Source organism: Danio rerio, chromosome 4 (genome assembly GCF_052040795.2).
Source record: "Danio rerio strain M-AB ecotype USA chromosome 4, GRCz13ab, whole genome shotgun sequence".
In the NCBI taxonomy this organism is placed as follows: domain Eukaryota; kingdom Metazoa; phylum Chordata; class Actinopteri; order Cypriniformes; family Danionidae; genus Danio; species Danio rerio.
The window spans coordinates 610,384-635,000 of NC_141024.2; the positions used below are offsets into that span (position 1 = coordinate 610,384).

Genomic DNA, 24,617 nt, shown 5'->3' on the forward strand with positions numbered 1-24,617 from the left:
AACAACAGATTTGTTGGTCATTTGCAAGGCCAGACAGAATCTGCGAACATTATTTGCTATTTCTGCACAGAATTTTGTAAAATATCTGTGGATTTGTGCTTTATGTCTGTAATTATATTTATGGTTTAAGAGTTTAACTAAATACAATCCAATTAAATCCACTTGTTTGGTACATAAAGCAAGTATGTCATATAAAATGTCTACTAAATGACAGAAAATGACTTAATTGTACATAAATACTACAAAGATTTACATGTTATTCAATAACACTACTGACATTAATACAAAACTGAATGCATATATATTTTTCTGTACATTCACGCAAGTAAATAGACTCAACGGTTGGCTAAAACATCTGCAGGTTCCACATTGTTGTTAGAAGGGATACAGCTATGACCAGAAGTTAATTAAAATTATTTATATTGTTTATTAAATTACCCATTAATCGTATTTTATAAACGTCTACTCCTACCCAAAACCTAAACCCAACCCTCACACTAATGTAAAACAGTAATTATACTGAGTATTATTCACTATATTTATCAAATTACCTATTTAATTTTATTTTAATAACGTCTACCCCTTACCCGAACCCTCACAGTAATGTAAAACAGTAATTATACAGAGTATTATTCACTATGTTTATTAAATTACAGAATAAATTGTATTTTGATAGCGTCTACCCCTATACAAACCCTCACGGTAATGTATAACAGAACTTATACAGAGTATTAATCACTATATTTTTTTAAATTACTCATTCAGTTGTATTTTAATAACGTCTGCCCCTTACCCAAACCCTCATAGTCATGTAAAACTGTAATTATACCAAGAATTATTCACTGTATCTATTAAATTACAAATTAAATTGTTTTTTAATACCGTCTACCCCTATCCAAACCCTCACAGTAATGTTAAACCGTCATTTTGTTGAGTTTTATTTACTATATTTATTAAATTACCCATTAAATTGCATTTTAATATCATCTGCCCCTTACCCAAACCCTCACAGTAATTTAAAACGGTAATTTTGTTGAGTATTATTCACTATATATATTAAATTACACATTACATTGTATTTTAATAACGTTTACCCCTTACCCAAACCCTCACAGTATTGTAAAACAGTAATTATACAGAGTATTATTTACTATGTTTATTAAATTACAGAATAAATTGTATTTTGATAATGTCTACCCCTATACAAACCCTCACAGTAATGTTAAACAGTCATTTTGTTGAGTTTTATTAACTATATTTATTAAATTACCCATTAAATTGCATTTTAATACCGTCTGCCCCTTACCCAAACCCTCACAGTAATTTAAAACAGTAATTTTGTTGAGTATTATTCACTATATATATTAAATTACACATTACATTGTATTTTAATAACCTTTACCCCTTACCCAAACCCTCACAGTAATGTAAAAATATTAATTATTGTTTTACAGTCACAAAAACTATGCGAGTATCCGCAAAATATTCATTATTGTTGTACAGAATCACAAATATGATGCTGCATTATTGATGCGAGTATCCGCAGCTGTATCTCTTCTAGACTTCACCCTGTCCGTGGTCCTGAACGCCTGTGGTCACGTGACAGCCCCCTGCGCGCCCCTGTGTGCTCGTGCGCTCAGCAGATCCTCGAACCTGCACCATTGAAGCGCTTCGGCCGCATTTCCAGTCAACAGAGCCGCCAGAAACAACCGTGAAACGCCATTTATTTACCTCCAGCGGAAATGGAGCGGGTGGAGGCCGAGTTCTGCAGCATGGAGAACCCGCTGGTCGGGGAAATGAAGCGCTTCTGCAGGAACATCACTGAAGCCTGCAATGAGCTGAAGGAGGAGCTGACGCCGTACAGGAACGAGCGATTCTACAGGTACAAACACCACACACAATAATGCTTTTATTCAGTAAATCATCAGATTGTGTGTTAGTTACACGCGCAAACAAACAAACGATGACGAGTCAAAATGGCGCGCGCGTGAATTTAAATGTGAGTCAGTAACGTTACACCGGTCATCAAGCCTAACGGATAAACATATCCTTAAACAATCTGTACCGACCTAAAGGATGAACTGACAGCGTACATGAACGAGAGAATATACATGTACAGATTTATTTAACATGCCTAACCAATAATAATGCTTTTATTCACTATATTAGATCGTTTATTTGTTTTCACGCGCAAACTAACAAACAATGACGAGTTAAAATGGCGTGCGCGTGAGTTTAAATGCGAGCCAAACACCGTGGATATGAAGTTAGAAGTATAAATATTGTTTCTAAAACGGATAGTTCGAGTATTTAGTGTATATTAGACTGTTTTTATTTATGATGTAGCATATTGCAGCTACAATAAAGAGGTGTAAAACATCAAAATATTATTTCTAAAACAGAGAGTTGGAGTACTGGGTGTTTATTAGGCTGTAGCATTGCTTTATTCATGATATAGGACATTACAGCTACAATAAAGAGGTGTAAAACATCAAAATATTATTTCTAAAACAGCAAGTTGGAGTATTAGGTGTTTATTAGGCCATCATATTGTTATTTATGATGTAGCACATAAGAGCTAGAATAAAGAGGTGTATTTACTGGTTATGAACTCTAACCACAGTTCTCTATTATATATCAGTGAGTTAAATGCAGAAATAATATATTTGTTGAATGGATAGTTTTAGTCCTTGTTATATATTTATTTTTATTATACATATTGAATTACTCGCGTAGGAAATGACAGTCCTTGGTCTGAAGGTGTACAGGAACGAGAGCTTCAACAGGTACATATTTATTAAACATGCAAAACATTAAATAATGCTTCTATTTACTAAATCTTCAGATTGTCTATGTTTCCATGTGCAAACAAACAAATTAAAATGGCGTGCACAGGAATTTAAATATCAGTCAAACACAACACAAGTCAAAAGCATAAAATATTATTTATTAAATGGATAGTTACAGTCTTTTGGTGTTTAATAGGTTTACAGCATTGTTTTATTCATGATGAAGCACATTACAGCTACAATAAAGAGGTGTATTTACTGTAAATGTGAGTCAATACACCGGTTATGAAGTCTAACCACTGTTCTCTATTATAGATGAGCGAGTCAAACGCAGAAAAATATTAATTGTTAAACAGATACAGTCCTTGTATTTATTTATTTATTATTATTAAGCCCAAAACAGTGTATATAAGTGTATAGATACAATAATTAATTGGCAAAATAATTATATTTGGCAATGATAAAAATGTACAAATAAAAACTGAAAATTAAAGTGAGTCAAACATCGTTATAAAGTCAAAAGCATAAAAAAACATTATTTCTAAAACTGATGCAGTTGCAGTCTTTGGTGTTTATTAGGTTTATAGAAGTGTTTTATTTACGATATAGCACATCACAGCTACAATAAAGAGGTGCTAAAACTTGAGCTACATTTCAGCAACACATCTATATCTATTAATTATTTAGGAGTCAACAATCATATTTGATATATTAAATTGTACAGAATTTTTTAATCATAATAGATGTTTAATAGCCTTTTTTGTTCTTATAATTGAGGTCAAAGAAGTTTAAAATAAATATAATTTTATCTTTACAGAAAGTAATTAAAGGAGGGAGTTATAGACATTACTTTTGCTTCATGTATGTCAAACTTTCCAGGAAAAATGATCAATTTCAAAGCATTCTCGACTGTATTACAGCCAGTTTTAAGATTTAAAGAAGAATCATACATTTAAGTTCATTGTTTTTGTTGAATAAATTAAAATCGACTCTGAACCCTGTTTCCAAAAGTCATCAGAATATTATCTATATCTATTTATTGATAGAACAGCTAATAACGCACTTGACATGCGCGCTGCGGTGGAGGTCACGTGGTTTGAGAGGAGTGACGTCAGTGGGCTGATGTGTGCGGATATGCGCCGCCAGCGAACAGTATTCTCTGATTTATTTCCGTCGCCGGTGGGATAAAATCAACGCGATGGAGCGGTAAGTGTGCGGATGATGGTTAACTCGTGAAACACACACACAGACACTATCGTATGTGCTCGGGGCGGGTTTTGCGGCCTCTGTTTCTGAGCGTACACATGTTTGAGTGAGCGGAAGTGATTTTACACCGCTTCACACAATGTTTACAGTGCTGAATAAATAGCTGAGTGTGTTTGGAGTTGCTTGTTTTTTGGTGTTTAGGACGCACTGTGTGTCTCGTGTTTGATGTTGTGTCCGGTGGGTGGATAATGTGGGCGTGATCTTGTTCCGTGTGTGTGTGTGCGCGTGTGCGTTTCATGTGTCTTGTTGACTGTAAAATTTGAACTCCGATCTTCTTGTTTTTAATAAAACTATTGCTTTTTAAGCCTCATTATGTGCAGTGGCAAGTTTAATGAGCATTTTAGTTGGTCATATATTTGTTAGGGAAGCTCAGATCAGGTTTTTTGCAGCTGATACCGATTCCTTGTCATGGTGATCGGCCGATACCGAGTACCGATTCTAATGCTTCAAGCTTTATAATGCATAAATACATATTTAATGCACATTATCCCTCTAAATATGTTATTTAAGTAGAGATCTTTCCCTATTTAAGAAAATAGATTAGGGATGCTGCATATAATGATACCTTAAATACATCTTTTTTAAGCATTTAATGTGAACATGTCTGGGCCAGAAGCAGCTTTACAGAAAATAATAAAACACAGATATAAAAATTGGTTAGAAAATTTACAAACAATGCAATTTGGAAACACTGCAAATGATGAAAGAAGAGTTCAACATGTCTCAATCAAGAACAAGTTTGGAGCGCATGTTTAATGCATAAGAAATTAAAATGCACACATAAATTCATTCATCTTTACTAAAAGGAAATACACCTATAGACTACTGTTTATTACAATAAGCAAATTACAAGAAGTTATGTTAATAACTATTCATGTTAAAATAAATAATCTTTAATTTTTATTTATCTAATATTTCTAGCAAGCTTTTAGTGAACTTGTAATATTGTCAAAACACAGAACTTTCAGCAGTTGTATATAAAAAGCCTTAAATACATGCAGGACCATTCAAATATTTAGCTCATCTCCAACTATTGACAGCAGATCTCTCAGAGAAAGGGAGAGATTTACACGCGCAATATCTTTACTGCTCTATTTATTTAACCTAACATATGTAATGCTTAGAGCATCACTGTGCCTCTCACTATCTGTTCTCCTGCTCATTCACTCTCATCGCCATGATTTCCAGGTATTTTAACAAATGTTTGGGTTAGGAGCAATTGCTTCGCTTGCGTCACAGCAGCTCAAAACATGGTTAATACAATGGCTGCATCTGCAGCAAAAAGAGCATCACTCTTGTGAGCCGTGCCAATACACTGTATAAACAGGTCGCACTGCATGGGTGTATATTTTAGCTGTTGTGATGCACGCCCCCACACATCATTTACCTCCTCATGTTGTGGCTGCTGTAGGCTATAGAATATATAGGAGCGCACGTGCATCTCCCCCCTGTTATTGGTTCATGAGATTGACAAGTACCAATCGAGTCATTAAATGTGATGGTCGGCCGATACCAATCCTCTGACGATTGATCAGAGCATCCCTAATTTTTGTTATGGTGCTTGTTGTTTATGCTAATTAATGGGAACTTTGTGCACATGACATCAGTGTCATATTTAAAAAAATGTTTGTGATGTTGTCATCAAAACTAATCATGTTTCTCAGATCTATCAGAAATCATACAAGCACCACAATAATAACATGTGGAGATGATCACAGCGCAGGGGTTTGAGTCTCAGTGAATGTGTGTGACTTGAAAATATTGTAAATATCTGTCATTTTTACCCCAGTGTAACGTAAATACAGTCTTTATCCTGTCCTGTCTCAATTATAAATTATAACATTTCTATCAAATGTATTTTTTTTTTGTTTTGGTTTGTTTAATAATATTGTTGATGGTGTATTTTTATTGGTATGAATCAGTGTGTTAAACAAATGTGTTGTATTTAAAGGGACAGTTTAGGGACGCACACACACAACTTCTACTCACATTCAAGTGGTTGTAAACTTTTATGAATTTTTTCCTGATGTTTTCTGAAGAATTCTGGATAAAAAAAAGCAGCTATTGATTGTGTGTGTGTGTGTGTGTGTGTGTGTGTGTGTGTGTGTGTGTGTGTGTGTGTGTGTGTGTGTGTGTGTGTGTGTGTGTGTGTGTGTGTGTGTGTGTGTGTGTGTGTGTGTGTGTGTGTGTGTGTGTGTACACAGATTGGCCCCGATGCGTCTCTACACTCTCTCCAAGAGACACTTCGTGCTGGTGTTTGTGGTTTTCTTCTTCTGCTTCGGCCTCTCCACCCTCATCGGTTTGTCAGGTGAGATCTCCACTTACCTGATTCTGTTTCTTAGCAACAGTCAAGATGCTCTATAGTAGATCACAATTCAGAGTCCAGAATCACACCACAAGAAAAACACAAAATGTTTAGCTTGTGTAGAGACTGCCAACTTTTGGGGGACCCATGTCAATTATTATTGTTTTTGCTTTATTAAAGGAGCATAAAAGCACTATAATATGCGTGCAGATATTTATAAACATGCTCAGTGAACATACTTGTTTATCTGAAAAACACTGCTGAAGTCAGATATTCTGCTTTGAACATGTGCTTTACGTGCCGGAGCGGCTGTCTTTGTTTTGGTCATTTATCCCGCCCACTGCCATTTTAGCCAACTATATTTCAGCACCCCGGGATGCCAGATGGTGGAAAACAGCGTATTTCATTCACTCAGTCAGAAAGACTCTCGAAGTGTGCCTTCATGACTGAAATGCGCCCTCTGGTGGACAGTAGCAGACTCTGAAATGAGATACAGATTCAGAGTTGCACATGAGGTTATTAATTAATAATATAAATATTATGAGTATAAACATTAGGTGAGCAGGTCACATTGTAACCCCGTGTCTGAACAACACGGTACCTGATGAGATGCGCTGTGATGAGCAGTTTGGCTGTTTGCTGCAGACGAAACAGGACAGAAATGTAAACACAGCCATTCAGAAGCACAGAATAGTGCACTCACTGCACTCCAGCACAATGCTGAGCTTTATCATCTAATGAAGACATATTAAAGCTCTTGAACATGATTAAATGTAGATGCTGAATCACTGATATGTGTTGGTTTGCGCTGAGTCTCAGCTCTGAAGTCCAGTTTCAGACGCTTTAGTTTATTTTCTAGATCTGAGATGAACTATCTGCTGCTGCTGTCAGTAGTACGGCAATAAATGTGATGTAAAATGGCAATCAGACTCGCATTATTAACAATTATCACTGAATAAAGCACATGAGCTGATCATTGTCAGTTTCTGTTGTTCAGCTGTGAGAAATAGAAGCGGTTTCTACAATATAAATTTGAGGTTTTGGTTAGAACAAAAACTCCTTTTAAAATGAAAATATTCCTTCTGTGGCTTGCTGTTGCTTTTAGTCAGAACACGAATTAAATCAGCATTTAGGCTCGATAGTCAGGCACACTCATGTCAATCTGGCAACCTGTGCAATACCTAGTTCATCCTCTGGGTGTGAAGTGTACACACTGCACCTTTAAACTCAAGAAAACTATCGGATAATGTTGTACTGTTGGGGTTGTTTTCATCCACTCTGGGGTGATCTAGTCTTCATTTGGCCTCAGCTTTCTCAGTGTTTCAGCTAATGGAGCATTTTTTTGTGACATCTTATTTTGATGGATATTTTAGGAAATGTAAAAAAAAAAAACTCAACAATACACTCTGGGCAGACTGACTCCCCTTTGGTGATGTTGGTGCTGTTTTTGCCCCATTGACTTTCATTATAATCACATTTATTGATTGCAAAGCCACGACAGCAGATAATCATGCATTGCTGAGTGCTGCTGGTTTTCCCTGTTGGGAAGAGGGACAATGTGTCATTATTACTGTTAATCATCAGTTGCTGTGTAAAAAAAGCTTAGTTTCTGGCTTCTATGTGGAGTATAGTGTGAAAAAGTACTATCATAATCAGTGTATTTTAAGACACGACCAAATAAAAATAGAGCATAATATGAAACGATACCTTTTTTATTTTGTCAGCATATATATGCACAGCCCTAGTGTGTATTAAACCTCACTGAATGTCTTCAGTTGTGTGTCCAGCGGTGTTTCAGTAACTCTACACCGCTGAGCTGAAAGAGTGCATTATGGGGGAAAACAGGAGACACGGAGGCTGGTTCTGCTCATGCAGGACTGAAACTGACAAACCTCTGCTTTATTATGCGAGACGTGGAGCTGAGTTTGTTCTTTGTTTACTGATAAACGTCTCTCCTGCAGGACCAAAGATCATAAGTGAGAATCATTACAACGGGCTGAGCGTCAGCCCCAACGGCTCCAAGGTGAGATCCTCTGCAGAGTCAGCGGCAGCCTCAAATACACTCTTAGATATTACAGTAAATAGTACTATACACACATACAGTTGAAGTCAGAATTATTAACCCTCCTGTATATTTTCCCCAATTTCTGTTTAATGGAGAGAAGATTTTTTCCAACACATTTCTAATTATAATAGTTGTAATAACTCATCTCTAATAACTGATGTCTTTTGATGCGTGCGTGCGTGTATATATATATATATATATATATATACTTTTTTCTTTTTTTTCTTTTTATTTATTTATACTTTTTATATTTAGAAGAAGAGGAAGAAAAAACAAAGAACAAAGTGTTTGACATATATGTTACAAAATCAAGTCATAATACATTTGAAGCACATGATCACAAATTGTTTTCAATGACATACTCAGTCCATTTTTGCCAATACTTGTTGCACTTTTTTTAATCATGTCTTAATTTAAAAGTGAGTACACTCTCCTTACAGTTACACTCTCCTTACACAAGGGGTCGTCACAGTGTATTTCCTTTACAATCACTACACTGTAAAACCCAACAGTCCACTTTATCAAATGACATGAGTGTAGTTAACTTAAAATAATAATACTATTATAATAATTAATACTATAAGTTGATTCTACTCATGTGAAAAGAGTTTTAAACTCAGTGTTGAAGGTGATGAGTTAAATAGCCACACTATTAGCATGTACAAGAACAATTGTCAACAGCATACATCTCGATATTAGAATTGAGACAAATATTTGGCAAGTCATTTACATAGAGCGCAAGTAAAAGTGGGCCCAAGACTGAACCAGTGGGATTCCTTCTGCCATTAAGCAAAAGACAGCAGTACAGACTCACAAGCACTGGAGATCTTGAACTGCTGGTGTAAATCTGATGTTTGTTTGTGTTCTGTCTTCAGATCGGCCCGTTTGCCTTCTCATCTCCGCCGCTGTCCAACTATAACCAGCAGCTGTGGCTCACGTGCATCATTGAGCTTCAGAACAACAGTGAGTTCACTCTAAACACACAGCAAACTGCTTCATGATGTCATCAACACATCTAACTGTAGCATCATCCAGCTTTCATCTCTTATGTGCAGCAATAGGGCAGATATTATAAACATTAATTATGACAAGTTGCATACATATTTTCTCTCTGGGTTTACGTTTCTCATTTATCTACTGTAAGAATGGGGTTTTAACTACAGCGGTTCTGAACTGTAGTCTCAGTATGATGGTGAGAAACTGTACATTTCTAGGCAGATCATCCTTTTGCAATCTTACACCAAAAAATGGAAATAAGGGCAGTTTTAATAGCTAAAATGTGGGAGAGCGTTGCTGTTATGTGATTTGTATTGTATTCCAATATGGAGCAATTAAGTGTTGATGTTAAATCAAAATTGCCTCACAAATACTTGATTATGAAATGATTTAAAGGCACCTCTGGTGAAAAATCCACTTTTCAAGCTGTTTGGACAGACATGTGTGTATAAAGTGTATAGACCGTCATATTGGGGTGAAAAACACACACACAGTCCTTTTTTTCAATTTAACAACATAAAAACTGTGGACCAATTGGAGCAGTTTTCAGAGCGACCGCAACTTGACGTAGGAGTGCGGTCCCCCGCCCTGAATTGATTGACAGCTTGGCGTAGCATGTCCCGGTAGTCACGTGGATAATCATGTCAACAAGACCAGATGTGCGCAAAGCAACCGGGAATAAAAGCTCTGTTCAGTTCGCTCGGATCATCAATCATGATCAAATGTGATCAAGAGTGAGTTTCACATGTTTAACATGTTTCAAAACAGAGCACGTGTGTAATGAAGTACAGCCATTCACTTCAGCTTTACTGCATCAGCACAGCCGCGTGTCAGAACAATTATAAAAGACATTTTCCAGATATTTACCGGTATCACTGTGTGAAAGGGGCTATTGTATCTGCGCTCTTGGTCAGTTGGTGGGTTGTTGAGGGGGGTAACTTTTACGTCTTTAATGTATAACCGCAGTCTTCTGACATTAATCAATTACGCTCAATAAAAAATAATAATAATAATATCTTTAAATACATCACTCACCAAGAAGCCACCCATCATGCACCCTGCCACCTTGGAGCCTTCGGATTCGCCCATTGACAGAGTCCTCTAGTAAGGCCAACACTGCCATTGCCATACACTAAGGGTTGTATACATCTGCAAATGCTTTTATATGTTCTAAATCACATAAATGGTAAAATAAAAAAATATATATTGTGTCAATTAAGCCATTTATCAATTATAAATGAACAGCAATGTTTTTCACATGTGTTGGTGCCATACTTTGTAGTGTGCAGTTTAACATGATTGCCTCTAGGAGTTGCAATGGAAATAAAACACACACACAAGAAATGCACGTACACCAGGCATGAAGCTGGCGTGAACCAGTGCACACTCTCACGTTCATTTCATCGTTAGTAAATGCAAACGTGAGCGGGAAATCTAGTGTACGCAAAGTTTTTGTGCGTACGCTGCGTTGATACATGATGCATTCTGAGTTTTTGGCTTGTGTTTTCTGAATTTTGAGAAATGGGATTGTTTCCGTGTGATTTTGTTGAGTGTGTGTGTGTGTGTGTGTTCGAGTGTTTTTGTTGTGTGTGTGCGTGTTTTGTTGTGAAAGTGTTTGTGTGGGTTTGTCTGATTTTGTGGAGTGTGTTTGAGTAGTGTGTCTGCGTGTGTTTGTGTGTGCGTGTGTGTGTGTGTTTGAGTGCTGTGAAAGTGTGTGTTCATGTGGAGTGTTTGTCATCATTTGTTTCCTTTGTATTGTGAGTCTGCATTTTTAATGTCATTTCTCTGAACTCTGGCAATTCTGTCTTTGTTCTAGTAGATCAGATCTTGCAGGTGTGTGTGTGTGTGTCATTAATGTGTGTGTGTTCAGTTGTAGATCTGAGCTGGCGGGAGTTCGGGATGAATGTGGAGCTGCAGGGTGTGGTGCAGGACACCAGTGTGATGCGCATCAGTGACAACGTGCACAACAGGAACAGAAGCCTGCACTGCGCCGCTGTGAGTGTCTGTCTGTCTGTCTGTGTGAACACTTCCAAGAGGGTGTGCTTGTGTGCGCACGTGTGTTTTTTCAGGTCTTCGTGAGTATGTGTATGAGTGATTGTGTTTGCATATGTGTGTTCTTTCAGGTCTTTATATGTATGTGTTTGAGTGATTATTTGTGTATGTTTGGTGTGTGTTCTTTCAGGTGTTTAGGTTAAGTGCATGTGTGTATTCTTTAAGGTCTTCATAAATGTGTGTGTGTGTGTGTGTGTGCAGCATCAGCAGGCGTGTGATGAGATCATCGTCCTGCATCTGGGTTATCTGAACTACACTCAGTACAAGATCAACGTCAGCTTCAGGAATCTGCAGGACGACCTCAAGGACAACATCAAGAATGTGACTTTTGTGGTGAGTCTGGAGCGTAAAGAGCTCATTTCACAAACACAACCGACTCATATTTGCCTGATTAAAACTCTGAAGAGCAAAAGCATGAGCAGAAACACCCATGTAGAAGAGCAGCACGCAGCTCAGCTCTGTTTTACTAAATCTACACTATCACCTGCTTATTATAATGATTAATCTTCATCTGTTTGTGTCTGTGTGTGTGTTTTTGGAGCAGTTTAAGATGTACCAGGACACCTTCTCTCAGATGGAGATCTGGTTCCGCTTTGTGTTTGTGGTGATGACCTTTATAGTCACTGTGAGTAACTCTACACACACACACACACACACACACACACACTTCACAGGGCTCGAAATTGTGACGGTTTTGGTCACATATGCGCCCGACATTTTATCTATCCGACTTCAAAATATATTTGGGAGCATGTGTGCGAGTGTTTAAAATTGTTGTCATGCGAGCAGTTTTCACAGCAGAATGTTCACCACATGCGCGGAATTAGGAGGCATTCAGGCATTAAGCATCTTTGCACCTGGAGAGCTGCAGACCAACAATAATGACGCAAAGACCCTCACACACACATTTATATCACATCACACACACTGATGAAGTGCATGCTGGAGTTTATAAGGGGTCACATCTGAGTTTGTGCATTTTCTCTTATAGAATCAAGCATTTCTCCTACTCCGTTGCATGCATACCTTAATGTGTATTTTCAGAATCTATGCTTATTTTGGCATTTTCATTAGGCAGGGCTCGAAATTGCTACCAGTGTGGTCGCATATGCACCCGAAATTTTATCTATGCAATAGGCTTGGGCGGTATCCAAATTTTGAGACCGTCAAACCGCCTCCATATTTTACCCCGGTATCCGGTATTACCGGCGTATAATAAAAAAAATTATGACGTAAGGCTCAGACAGCGTCACCAAACTGTTGGCTTGAGCCTAAACCATTCAGAAACTGAATACCTTCTATGCGACCTTAGGCTCGCAGTCAGAGAGGAGAGGGAGAGAGAGAGAGAGAGAGAGAGAGAGAGACGGCCTCTCTCTCTCTCTATCTCTCTCTTACACACACACACACACACACACATCTCTCCCGCGATTTATTCAGAAATTTACTCCCACACCGTAAGAAATCTGGCCGGCTCCCGCGGAACAGCAGCGATTGACAGCTTTATTAAGTCGAACCCGTTTACAGCCCGACATTATTTAAGTGTGCTCATGCACACAGCTCTAATGCATTTTTTTCAAGAATGAGTCATTTATATGTTTTAACATCATTTATTCGTAACAAGCGTAGACTATAGGCCACTTGGAAGTTGGAACAAATAAAATAAGTCCTCTGAAACATCGTAACATCTCAGCACTCTAACACTTTGCCTTTAAATTGGCTAACACAATTAAAAAAAGAAATCTTGCTTAACAAATCAAATTAAAATAAACTCTAAATGATGACGGGTATTTTGGCAATAACGAAATTTAGTTAAAGGCTGTGAAAGAATTGTTTCTCCATTTCTCTTCACAATCTGGCATTAGGGCGGCGGTGAAGCTGAATATTAAAAGAATAATGCCACCATTAGCCTGTATACTCTGTCTACATTATGATTATATGGTTTAATTAATATTTATTTATAATTTTAAACCCTGTACTCACCAAGATTAGGCTACGTGTGTTTGTGGAGGAACATTATTAAATCCACTGGCTTTAGCGCAGTCTCTCACTCATGGTGCGTCCAGCAGCTGAACACCCTTTCATGCGGCTACAGGTCGAGATGCAGAGTTCTGATCTGGCTGATTTTGCAAGTTTTGGGTTGGATTGTTTGTTCATCTTCTACCAGTCAGGAACATGCATTTAATTTGCCATGACAGCAGTTTCAGGGTAGCGAGTGGCCTCGTCATTTTACCTGTCAGCTTGCGGTTTAGGGCTCTACCGTAATACACAGTGTATGAGCGACCGCGAAATACCTGCGGCTGGAATAACCGCTCCTTCTGAGCTAGTGACTGGCTTGACCGCCGTAATAATTCGCTTTTTTTTTACTACTTCGTCATCATTTGCTTCACTTTTGCAGGGATGGATTTTAATGCAGGGATTTGGATTTTTTCGGGTCTCGCCGGGTTCGGGCAAAGATCTTCAGCTCTAATGCAGACCTCTCGTTCATATTAACCACGTCTCCCTTCTGTTCAGTCGAAACTCCCAAACTGCAGGACACTTTGGAGCGCCACTCGTCACGTCACTTCTCCCTCTCCCTCTCTCCCCCTCCCTCTCACCCTCTCCCCCTCCCTCTCCCTCTTTCTCTCTCTCTCCTCCACACTGTCCCGTGATGGCAACCATACATACGTTTTTGTAGGCATTAAATAAAGGATATTTAATATTTTATGACGGTATAACGGTATTGAAACTGACACCGTTTCTATTTTTAGATCCCGCGGTATACCATAATACCGTAATACCGCCCAAGCCTACTATGCAACCTCAAAAAATATTTGGGAGCATGTGTGCGAGTGTATAAAATTGTTGTGTGCGACCAGTTTTTTCTGCAAAATGTTCAGCACATGCGCGGATTCGGGAGACATTCACGCAGAATGCATCTCTGCACTTGAAACGTGAAACGCAGCGCTCAGGAATGGTTTAAAACAGTTGTCATGTCGACTTGCTGCAGTAAACAAAGCCAAGTCCGTAATGCTGGCCCCGCCTTCACGCTCTTCTTATTGGTCCACCACTGCTCTAGCACTGAAATATCAGCTGTCAATCACTCAGTCAGCACCTTCTGCCTTGGGATGACAGAGAGAGCTACTGCCACGAAAAACTGTAAAGCGCTGAAGATGAGAATGAAGATAACACTGACAGATCTTACTAGTGATCATGTGCTAAATGTTAATCCACCATCTACACTTTTCCAAGAGTGGATAAAAGACTTCATTGGCTTCAAGTCCGCTATGAAAAGTCTGTGGGATAAAGTTTTTAGGTAACTGTGTGCCACATCTACCACGAGAGCTTTAGTTTAATCCTTCATATAATCGCCAGATGCTGTCCGCTGTGCAAGTGGCAGCTATATGTCAAATTGAACACCACCTACACCACCGCAAACGGCCTTACACTGAGTAAACTAATATCGCTACTCATAAGAGACCGGTGTTGCTATTAACATGACGTGTGCATATAATAAGGTACAGTATATGTCAAAAGCATCAGTGCAATATCAGACAGCACCCGTGAGAACAGCACAGTTATACCGTTAACAGATTCATTCATGTCCAGCAGTGTGTGCAGGCCCGGTGAGCGCTCCGTGTATGCTTTGCTCACTCAGTTCTGTTATAAAAATCTATTTTCTTGTGAAAACGGGATTTCGTTAAGACATATTTTCCCTAACGCTTGCATATATATATATTGCTTGTTAGTTTGATTACTGTTGATTTCAAATGCAATAAATCTGTATAAAACTTGCAGTAACGGTGCTTATAATTGGTGGGTGCGACTAAATTTTGGCTGATGCGCCTACATTTGTAAAGTTAGGAGCACCGGTGCTACCAAGCAAAAAGGTTAATTTCGAGCCCTGATAGGCATTTCCATTTATCATGCAATAGTCCAAAATAACTGCATAGAAATAGATGAATGGAATCATGACCATTGTGTGTGTGTTTGTGTGTCTGTGTGTCTGTGCGTGTGCGCGTGTGCAGTGTATGTTTGCGCACTCTCTGAGGAAGTTCTCCATGAGGGATTGGGGAATCGAGCAGAAGTGGATGTCCATCCTCTTGCCGCTGCTGCTGCTCTACAATGGTCAGACACGTTTATTTGACTTTCTATATTATCCACATACATCACATTAAAAAACAACATTATTAACCCTAGTCAGTGTTCAAAATTTAATGGACATTTATCTGGTGACACTTCACAATAAGGTTGGATTAGTTATTGTTAATGTATTTACTAACATGAACAATACATTTACTGCAGTATTTGTTCATGTTAGTTAATGATTTTAAAGAAGGAGAATTTTCATATTTAAAGTATGGGAGCAATATTCAATAATTACATGAGCTTTCTGTTTAATCCTCATTTAATAAATGTCATATAATTTCCATAAAAGAACAACCATGGTATCTGCATTTCCACACTAATATAAAGCAGCACAACAGTTTTCAGCATCAATAATAATCTTACGCGTTTCTCGATATACAAATCATATTCTAATGATTTCTGAGTGATCGTGTGACTGAAGACTGCAGTAATGATGCTGAAAATTCAGCTTTTCCTCACTGATATAAATCACACTTTGCTATATATTCACATAGAATTGAGTTATTTTCATTTCTAAAAATATTCCAATATGTTTACTGTACTTTTGAGCAAATAAATGCAGATTCGCCTGCTACAACAGACTTATTTTACAATGTAGAGGCACACTTCTAACTTCAGCTTTGGGTAATACATTTTAATTACATTTTAGTATTATTAACATCATTAACATTTTTGACTTGCGTCAGAAATCTGATGATTTCTGGCATATCTTCAATTCTCTGTGGGTGTTTTTGGAGAATGTATCTTGAATGTATTTATTTATTTTTTTGTTAATTTTACCCTTAACAAAAGACTTAAATTACTAATCAGTTGACAATAGGGTACATGCTGAAGCATGCTAATAGGATTTTTAAATTGCCAGTAACCTGGGTTAAGCACTTTCGGCGAATTGAATGCCAATGTCGTTGTAAATCTTTAAAGAAATGTAAATATATATATATATATATATATATATATATATATATATATATATATATATATATGTGTATATATATATATGTATATGTATATTAACATTTTTTAAAAGTGTTAAATTAGCATGTAATTTACATGTTAAAAACTATGGTTGAAAACTGCAAATGTACTATAAGAGATTCAATTTAATTTAAAAGTTTTATTTCACACCAAACTTTGCACACAGAAAATGCACGTTTAAATACAGATATTAATTGCTCTATGAAATTTTGCATTGCTGCTGCTGGTTATAGAGCATTAACATTGTAGGACATTACATTCCATAGGAGAATAACATTTTAATTTCTATGTGTAGTCGTGAACACATTGGTTTGTAGAGCAGGTCGTTTAATATTTGTACTGCCCTTTGTTATTTCTAGTCATTTCCCCGTACACAAATCAATCAGAAATCCTAAAAGAGTTGTAGATTAATGTGTGTGATGTTGTGTGTGCTGCAGACCCGTTCTTCCCGCTGTCGTTCCTGGTCAACAGCTGGTTTCCAGGAACTCTGGATGCATTTCTCCAGGCTGTGTTTCTGTGCGCGCTGCTGCTGTTCTGGCTGTGTGTTTACCACGGTATCAGAGTTCAGGTGCAGATCCTTCACTTCACACTAATGTTATTAATGTGTCCTGCAAAACATCTGTAATGTGTTTACATTAAAGGTGCTGTATATATGGTTTGGCTCTTCTAAATCATAAAAGTACCATCATATGTTTGCAGGAATCATGCTAAGTGATGAAATTAGTTTATCTGAAAAACTATGCTGAAGCATACCTGTCAACATTGGTTAACTGCTTAAACACACTCCGATTTTCAGCACTCCGAGTTGCCAGATGATGAAAAAAAAAAGTATTTAATTTCAGTCGTGAAGGCTCTGTGTTTGTGGACGCAGCTAATAATGTGACCTCTGGAAGATTCTGCAGATTCAGAGTTATGGAAATACACATGAGGTGGTTTTTAATTAGCAAATAATATAAATATAACAAAGGTAAACATGAGCGTCAGGCATGCTCTCTCCTGTAGGGGTCGTCAATCTGGCAACCTGCGTTTGTGTCACGTCTGAGAACAAATATATTGATTGTGAAAAAAGCTGATGCCTGTTTTTCTAAATATTGTGTTAATTTCGAATGTGAAATTTTAATTTTAATTATTTTAATTATTATAAATTATTATTGTTTAATTTTTGTAACAACACAAACATGTTTACGGTCACTTTTGACCAATAGAATGCATTCTTGATGAATAAAAGGATCAGTGTGCATGTGTGCGTGCGCTGAATCAGACAAACAGACAGATATGAAAACAGAAATGAAAGCATGAGTGCGCAAAATAATCTAAAACACACACACACACACAAACACACACAAAAATCTCCTGTTTTGAATTTGGACTGCAATACCTTATTCAACCACTAGGTGTCAATCCTACACCTTGACAACATACATATGACAACAAACGACATAGTAAATCTGTAAAGATATCAAATCTAGAACTATGACAGCAGGTTTGTCTTGATCTCCGCAGGGTGAGAGGCGGTTTCTGACTTTTTACCTGCCCAAGCTGCTGATGGTGGGCCTGCTGTGGTTATCAGCCGTAACGCTGGGAATCTGGCAGACGTAAGACTCTCTTAGTTTAATCTCTTCCTTGTAAAGGTTTCAGTATTTTGCTGTTATTTTATCACACATGTTTGGGATCAGCAGAAGTCCTTAATGTTTTACAGAAAAGCTTATTCTGCTCACAAAGGCTGTGTTTATTTCATTAAAATAGAGTTACAATTGTACAATGTCATTGCAATGTGAAACGACTGTGTTCTTATTGACTGTAGGTAAAATGTGAATTAATACAGTGATTTAAAGCTGTATGTTCAGCATCTACCGTTAGGCCTGTCACAATATACATTTTTTGGTGTACAGTATATTGCGATGAACGTTATTATTGTCGTTTTAGGACCGCTTTATGCCTCATATCATCACAGTGCATGTTGCGCAATCAGCTGAAATGTTGCTAGATTGGTCTTGATGAATGGCCGATATATACTGCATCACCAAAAAAGACTGAGCTCATGTCCTGGTGCTGTGTGATTATTGTGAAAGGCCTAACTGCAGTCTCACATGAGCATTCAGAAATCATGGCAGTAAATAAAGATATACTGTACTGTACTGTACTGTAAGAGGTGTGTGTGTGTGTGTGTTTCTGTCATGTACTTGATTTGATTTGTTTTTGTTTAGGGTGAATGAGCTGCAGGATCCTACATATCAGTATAAAGTGGACATCCAGAACTTCCAGGTCGGTTTCTCAATAATTAATAAAATAGTTTTTTATTACAGCTAGTGCAGTTTAAAAACATCCACACTGGATTATGAGTTGCGGTTTCTGTCAGATGTTATGAAAACTGCTTCTGCTGTGGTGGAAAATAAAATAAAATGTGTATTTTGCATTATATTTGCAGCCTGTTTCAGACGATCTTCAAATAAAATACATCAAAATAAAGCTGGAGTCACTTTGTGTTATAGACATCAGCCTGATTATAATGAAGAAACATCATCTGTGTTCCCTAAAATCTGCTAGTAGTAGTTTACCCCTGTGTGTGTGTGTGTGTGTGTGTGTGTGTGTGTGTGTGTGTGTGTGTAGGGCATGAAGATCTTCTTCCTGCTGGTGGTGTGTGTGTATGTGCTGTATCTGGTGTTTCTGGTGGTCCGCGCCTGCTCAGAGCTGAAGAATATGCCATATTCAGGTAATACACACAGCTGGAGCGCGCACACACACACACACATACACACACACATTTGATTATTTTACTTGGAATGACTAAAACTAATTAAAGCAACACAACATCCAAATAATCCAAAAGAGCCCGTGATGTTTCACAGTACAAGCAGTGCAGATAAACACAGCCACTGAATATCTTTACAGGATAATATTACAGGGCACCTAGGTTAGCCCTTTTTCCAGATTTAATAGAAGTCTTCTGTGTCTCCAGAATGTGTCTGTAAAGTTTCAGCTCTAACCACCCATCAGATTATTAATTATACCTTTTAGAAATGTCTGATTTTTAGCTCTGAGCATCTTGAAGCTATTTTGGTGTACTGCGCCTTTAATGCTAGTCCTCCCCGCCCACTATTCCCACGTGCCTGTCAGTGTGCCTCAATCTCCGCTGCCTTAGATAATAGAAAGACATGATGGAAGCAGATCTCGCGTAACGTTCAAGAGAAATACTACCGTACGAACTTTCCCAATGATTATTTAATGTATTTGTTGTGGAGTTGCGACGATGAGTCGCACACAATGTTGTTAAAGTTCACATACACACAGACAGCGTGCGCGTTTAGCTGTGCACTGTTTGTGCACGCAGATGTGTCAGGATACAGGTTAATCTCCACTGCTGTGTGGGTATCTGTTATGTTAATGTACAGAATAAACCTGATTTAACGTCCACAAACCGGGATTGAAGCTTCTTTTGACAATTTTATAATTGTTCTGATACTTGGTCCTCATTTGATGTTGATTGATGATCCGAGTGAATTGAACAGACCTTTCATTCCTGGTTGCTTTGCGCACGTCTGGTCTTGTTGATGTGATTATACGCGATACTATGGAGTCATGTTAATACGCAGCTGTCAATCAATTCGGTGGGCGGGGAAACCACTCCTACATCAAGTTGCGGTCAGCCTCAAAATGGGAGGGATTAGGATCCTATTTTAACATCTGGAAATTAAAGAAAAGAAACTTACTGTGTTTATATCACTCCAACATGACTGTGGACACACTATACCACACACAGCTCTGTCCAAACAGCGCACAGACGATGACTTTCAGCACAGGTGCCCTTTAAAACACTCAAATCAGCTCAACACAAAGACGTAAACACATAAACACATGAAGGAATATCTGCAAATCAAGGATAGAGATGACATGGTCTTTTCCAAACATGCAGACTGCCTATAACTGCAGACACAGAACACACACACACACACACACACACGTTCACCAGCTGTTTGATGTGTGAAATCTTCATTTCATTTCTCAGATCTGAGGCTCAAGTTCCTGACGGCGCTGACACTGGTGGTGCTGGTGATCAGGTGAACACACACACACACACAAGCACTATGCATGCTCACACACTCACACTTACTAAACATAAATAAAGTACTCACACACACACACACACACGCTGACATTTATACACACATGTATGTGTATATATATGCACAGACAAATTTACACACACACTATACACTCTCTCACAGACATTCACACACACTCTCTCTCTCTCTCTCTCTCTCTCGCTCTAACACGCACACACACTTTCTCACTAATGTTTTTGAGCAGGTGTGTGTGCTTATTTCCTCCCCCTGTCTCCTCAGTGTGATCATCCTCTACCTGCGGTTCGGCTCCAAGGCGCTACAAGACAACTTCGTAGCTGAACTGTCAACTCACTACCAGAACTATATCCTTCCACAGTCTCTAGTGTCTCTGCGTACAGGAGATCATCCGGAATATATATATATATATAAACACAGACGATGGTTTGCCCTCCTGCCAGTAATTATTTGATCATTTACTATGTAGTATTATTATTTCTTAATAATAATTATTATTTATTATTGACATTTTTCAGTATAATAGATTTAATGACTGATTTCTTCGCCATGATGACGCACATAATATTTGACCGGTTATTTTGTAAGACACAAGTATTCAGCTTAGCTTCAGGTCAGGTTTAGTAAAGTAAGAATACTTAACGAGGGTAGTAATGTTGACCTGATTATTTCATTATTATGATTAGTATTCCTGCCAAACTGAAAGCATGATGTGTTGTGTTGTTTTCAGCCGTAGTTTGTTTTCCTGAATGTTGTCCTCCACCAGCCGAGTTTCTCTCCTTCTACGGTCTGCTGAACTTCTATCTCTACACACTAGCGTTCGTTTACTCGCCCTCCAAAAACGCTCTTTACGGTGAGTGGATCTGCGCACTCCTGGAGCTCTAAACACTATGGGTTTATGACCACTCGTATGCATTGCTGAGAGTTTAATTGAATAACTTTTCTAAATATAAAATAAGCAGCTTTGATTTTTCATTGATGACATCATCAGCCCCGCCCCTTTCAGACATTAATTTACATATTCAGTGCAACATTACAGGGTTTGCATTTTTTTTAAATCACTGATGTGAATCTTAATTTTCAAGAAATGATGGGAATCATTTACAAAAAATGGACCCTTATGAGTGTTTAGTGCTCCAGCGCCTCTTATATGTTTTTTTATTTATTACTTTTTTCCAGATTCACAGCTGAAGGACAATCCTGCGTTCTCCATGCTCAATGACTCTGATGATGAAGTGATTTATGGGTATGTGTGTGTGTGTGTGTGTGTGTGTGTGTACACCTGCACAATATATAATTTCAGCACCGATATCACAATATGCACATCTGCAATAATCACAGAATCTGCAGTGTCCTAAATGTTTACTTCACTAAACATTTAGGACATTTGAGTGGATTAAAGTCGTCCAGGAACCACATTCAGGAGTTAAACATTAATAGAGGAAACTAACTGACTTGTTTGCTTTGTTTTAAGGCCTGTGAAATATTTGTATGTAGGGAATTATAGCATTTAATATAAATTGAATAGATTGTTTAATACAGTGCAGACCATGCCGTGTTATTTATTTATGTTTGATTATTTGATTTGTAAGCTGCTTTGGACAAAAGTGTCTGCTATATGAGTAAATGTAATTTCTGTAGCTGAACACAGTTGCACTCTCCAGATAAACATAAACAAATGTTTGTTAAGCAGATTAATTAAATGAATCAAATGGAGTTATTCAAGTTATCTAGTCAGATTATATACAGTTGAAGTCAAATTTATTCACCCTCCTGTGAAAGTTTTATTCTTATATATGGCGAGGCACTGCACCAAAATACATCCCGCCACGGCTACATTACAGCTTCTCATTCAAAACATTAAGTCGTTGTTGTTGTTGTTGTTGTTGTTGTTTAATAGCGAGTTATAATCGCACCAAAACTTATCAACAAAAAAATTAAAAGGTAAGTGAATTATAACAGCGCAAACTTTTCCGTAACCGTATAGTGCTGTGCGTTATCTGTTTAACCCTTTGAGGTTATGTGCTGGCTGACTGACAGGTGCGTGATGCGTGAGGCCAGCAAACACGACGACGCTTTCAGTTAGGATGAACACAGATTGCATAATATACTTCATTTATAGATATTTTATATTTGTATTATATGATTTTTTATTTATAGACGTTATTCATAGATATTTCAGCAGCGTTTATTTAATAGCGCACAAGAAGATCTGTGCTTGATCTTGATCTCATCTAACTTGAGCCGCGTATATTATTGAGAGGGTGTGCAAGAGGTTTTGTGCACAAGCAGAGGAAATCGGCACGCAAGCACAGCCATATTGCACGTAAATGCGATCTCGACTTGTTATGCTCACGACATTTCTCCATTTGTCATTGAAATAACACCATAGGTAGCTGGTAGATTTGTGTAAAAGGTCTGCCGCCACAGCTGGAAAAAATACTAGAGGTAACACTGATATGTATATATGAGCAGTGCCATGCAAATGTCAACCTTGCCAAGAAAACATTAAGTTTTCACCAAAATATGGAAACCGTTTCTGGGTTTTTTTTTGTGTAAGCAAGTATTTTACAGTACTTTAGAAACACTCAAAAATGCATCTGTCAATGTTTTCAAACTTACAAACTATTCAAAATTACCAGTCACACAAGAGATAATTTCACATCCGTCACATCCATAACAGAGAGATGTCACATCCATAACGACACTTTTTCTTCATAAATGTCATTTTTGTTGATTAGAGAGCCGACTCTTCTCCTTTTGATGATCATATTTTCTTTTGGGTTGTGCAGTTTAACTCGCAGAGTTTCTACAAAGTATGTTGTATACTGTAAACCTGCAGACTTTTTTAGTCTCACCCATAACGCCTGTTTATTTTGCTCATTTAAAGTGCAAAAAATGTTTACAGATTGACATTTTTCTGGTCCCTTAACTCTGTGATCAGCTGTTCTGGAAAATATAAACAAAAGTTTCAATATAATGTTGACATATACTTTTTATGTGAATTTATGTTTTGAGTTTTTACTGCAAATGTCACATCCATAACGCTGGAACTGCTCACATATATGGGTGTCCGTGGAGTCCTAAAGCTCTTAAATTTACTGAAATGTTGCATTGTAGGTAATAAATAATGAAATAATTTTAACGGGCCTTAATTTCCCTCTATGTGAAGAGACCCAATCATGCCGAACAAGTTAAATGTTTAACTCTATTTATCAATATGGTGTAATAATCTTTCTTACTTCTTAACTTTTATTTGCATGAATTTAGTTGATTAGAGTTTTGTAAATATTTCAGCTGGATTTTGCTTGTTTTGACATTGAAAATATGTGGTTAAGAAATGACTCAACTAATGAGGCAAGGTAAAATCTTTGCCATAGGTGCAACCATGCCATTAGAAAAAATCCTTAACATTTAGCCCTGTATAAGTCTGACGTTTTCTTCATAATGGTGTCAATAAGGTCTTAAAGTCTTAAATTTGACTTGGTGAAACCTGCTGAACCCTGGTATATATATTTCTGTAGTGATGTTTAACAGAGCAAGGACAGTATTTCCTATCGTATTTTTTCTTCTTCTGAAAGTTTTTAGTTTGCCTGGAATAAAAGCAGGTTTAGTTTTCTTTAAATCTGTTATATCGTCAATATTATTATTTTCAATTGTCTGCAGAATAAACCACTGTTGTCCCATGACTTTCCTAATTACCCTAACCTGCCTAATCAACCTAATTAGTCCTTTAAATGACTATTTAAGCTAAACACTTATTTGCTATAAGAAATTAGTTATTAAAACTATTCAATTCGTTTAAAGTTAATTTGTAAAGCGCCTTTCACAATAATTCCAAAGCAGCTTTACTAAAGGTGCACATTACTGCATTACAGCCTAAATTAATATTTAATTATTCATTATATATAAACGTAGTTAACCTGCAGTTATATAGAGCATTTTGAGGGATGTAAACAAAGGCA

At 37.5% G+C, this 24,617-nt stretch overlaps 1 protein-coding gene and 1 long non-coding RNA gene across 13 annotated transcripts in view; one reads left to right on the forward strand and one right to left on the reverse strand.

Moving 5' to 3' along the window:
• The first annotated feature begins 1,626 nt into the window (after positions 1 to 1,626).
• The window catches only part of tmem181 (transmembrane protein 181), a 24,787-nt gene continuing 1,796 nt past the window's right edge, over positions 1,627 to 24,617 (forward strand). For 4 of the 12 annotated variants that reach the window (XR_015482057.2, XR_015482058.2, XM_087246912.2 and 1 more), the window contains exons 1-16: positions 1,627 to 1,882; positions 6,260 to 6,363; positions 8,322 to 8,383; positions 9,301 to 9,388; positions 11,292 to 11,416; positions 11,675 to 11,806; positions 12,018 to 12,098; positions 15,478 to 15,577; positions 17,011 to 17,141; positions 18,077 to 18,168; positions 18,781 to 18,838; positions 19,184 to 19,286; positions 20,580 to 20,631; positions 20,917 to 20,999; positions 21,416 to 21,505; positions 21,832 to 21,898. Coding sequence is in view for 6 of the 12 variants with exons in the window: in XM_087246912.2 (XP_087103038.2) it covers positions 1,743 to 1,882; positions 6,260 to 6,363; positions 8,322 to 8,383; positions 9,301 to 9,388; positions 11,292 to 11,416; positions 11,675 to 11,806; positions 12,018 to 12,098; positions 15,478 to 15,577; positions 17,011 to 17,141; positions 18,077 to 18,168; positions 18,781 to 18,838; positions 19,184 to 19,286; positions 20,580 to 20,631; positions 20,917 to 20,999; positions 21,416 to 21,505; positions 21,832 to 21,898 (1,508 nt within the window). In the remaining 6 variants the exon portion in view is untranslated. 12 annotated transcript variants of the gene reach the window in all.
• Positions 12,017 to 15,647, reverse strand: LOC148679882 (uncharacterized). The gene is made up of 2 exons (XR_015942149.1): positions 14,264 to 15,647; positions 12,017 to 12,599 (listed from the first exon to the last, which is right to left on the reverse strand). It is a non-coding gene; the product is annotated as an uncharacterized LOC148679882 (long non-coding RNA).